At 73.4% G+C, this 428-nt stretch overlaps 1 protein-coding gene across 1 annotated transcript in view; it reads right to left on the bottom strand.

The window, feature by feature from the left end:
- Positions 1-220: 220 nt before the first annotated feature.
- Positions 221-428, bottom strand: part of LOC103209903 (aryl hydrocarbon receptor repressor-like) — a 21,643-nt gene continuing 21,435 nt past the window's right edge. The window contains exon 6 of the mRNA XM_007955806.1: positions 221-424. Coding sequence (XP_007953997.1) covers positions 221-424 — 204 coding nt within the window. The remainder of the gene's footprint in view (positions 425-428) is intronic.

Here is a 428-nt window from a genome sequence, read left to right as displayed (position 1 = left end):
GCCGGCGCCCCAGGGCAGCGTCACCCTTCCGAGAAAAGCGATGCCCCGTGGGACAGCCAGGAGGCCACTGTGCATGTAATAAGACAGGACACACCAAGGCATGTGCTGCACACACGCAGCTGAGGACCGAAGCTGCAACCTCGCACAGCGTCGCTCACCACCGGCCGGCGCGGGGCCGGCGCCTCGGAGCGCGGACGGACGCCGCCAGGGGGCGGCGCAGCTACGGCAGGAACGTGCACCCTGGAGCTTTGGGCGGCGCCATTGGTGCCAGGGCGCCTTTGGGGAGCATCTCGGGCAGCCCGCCCTGGCTGTGCGCGGCCCACGGCGGCGAGTCCAGGGGCTCGCGCTTGACCACGGGCGCGGCCCCGGGCACCCTGCAGTCGAGGCGCAGCGGGCTCGGGTGGTGGCGCGCGCCGGGGTCCTGCTGC

Source organism: Orycteropus afer, unplaced genomic scaffold (genome assembly GCF_000298275.1).
Source record: "Orycteropus afer afer isolate SDZICR_OR568_19922 unplaced genomic scaffold, OryAfe1.0 scaffold00541, whole genome shotgun sequence".
In the NCBI taxonomy this organism is placed as follows: domain Eukaryota; kingdom Metazoa; phylum Chordata; class Mammalia; order Tubulidentata; family Orycteropodidae; genus Orycteropus; species Orycteropus afer.
The sequence above is the reverse complement of the archived record's forward strand: the minus strand, read 5'-3'. Positions and strand labels throughout refer to the sequence as shown.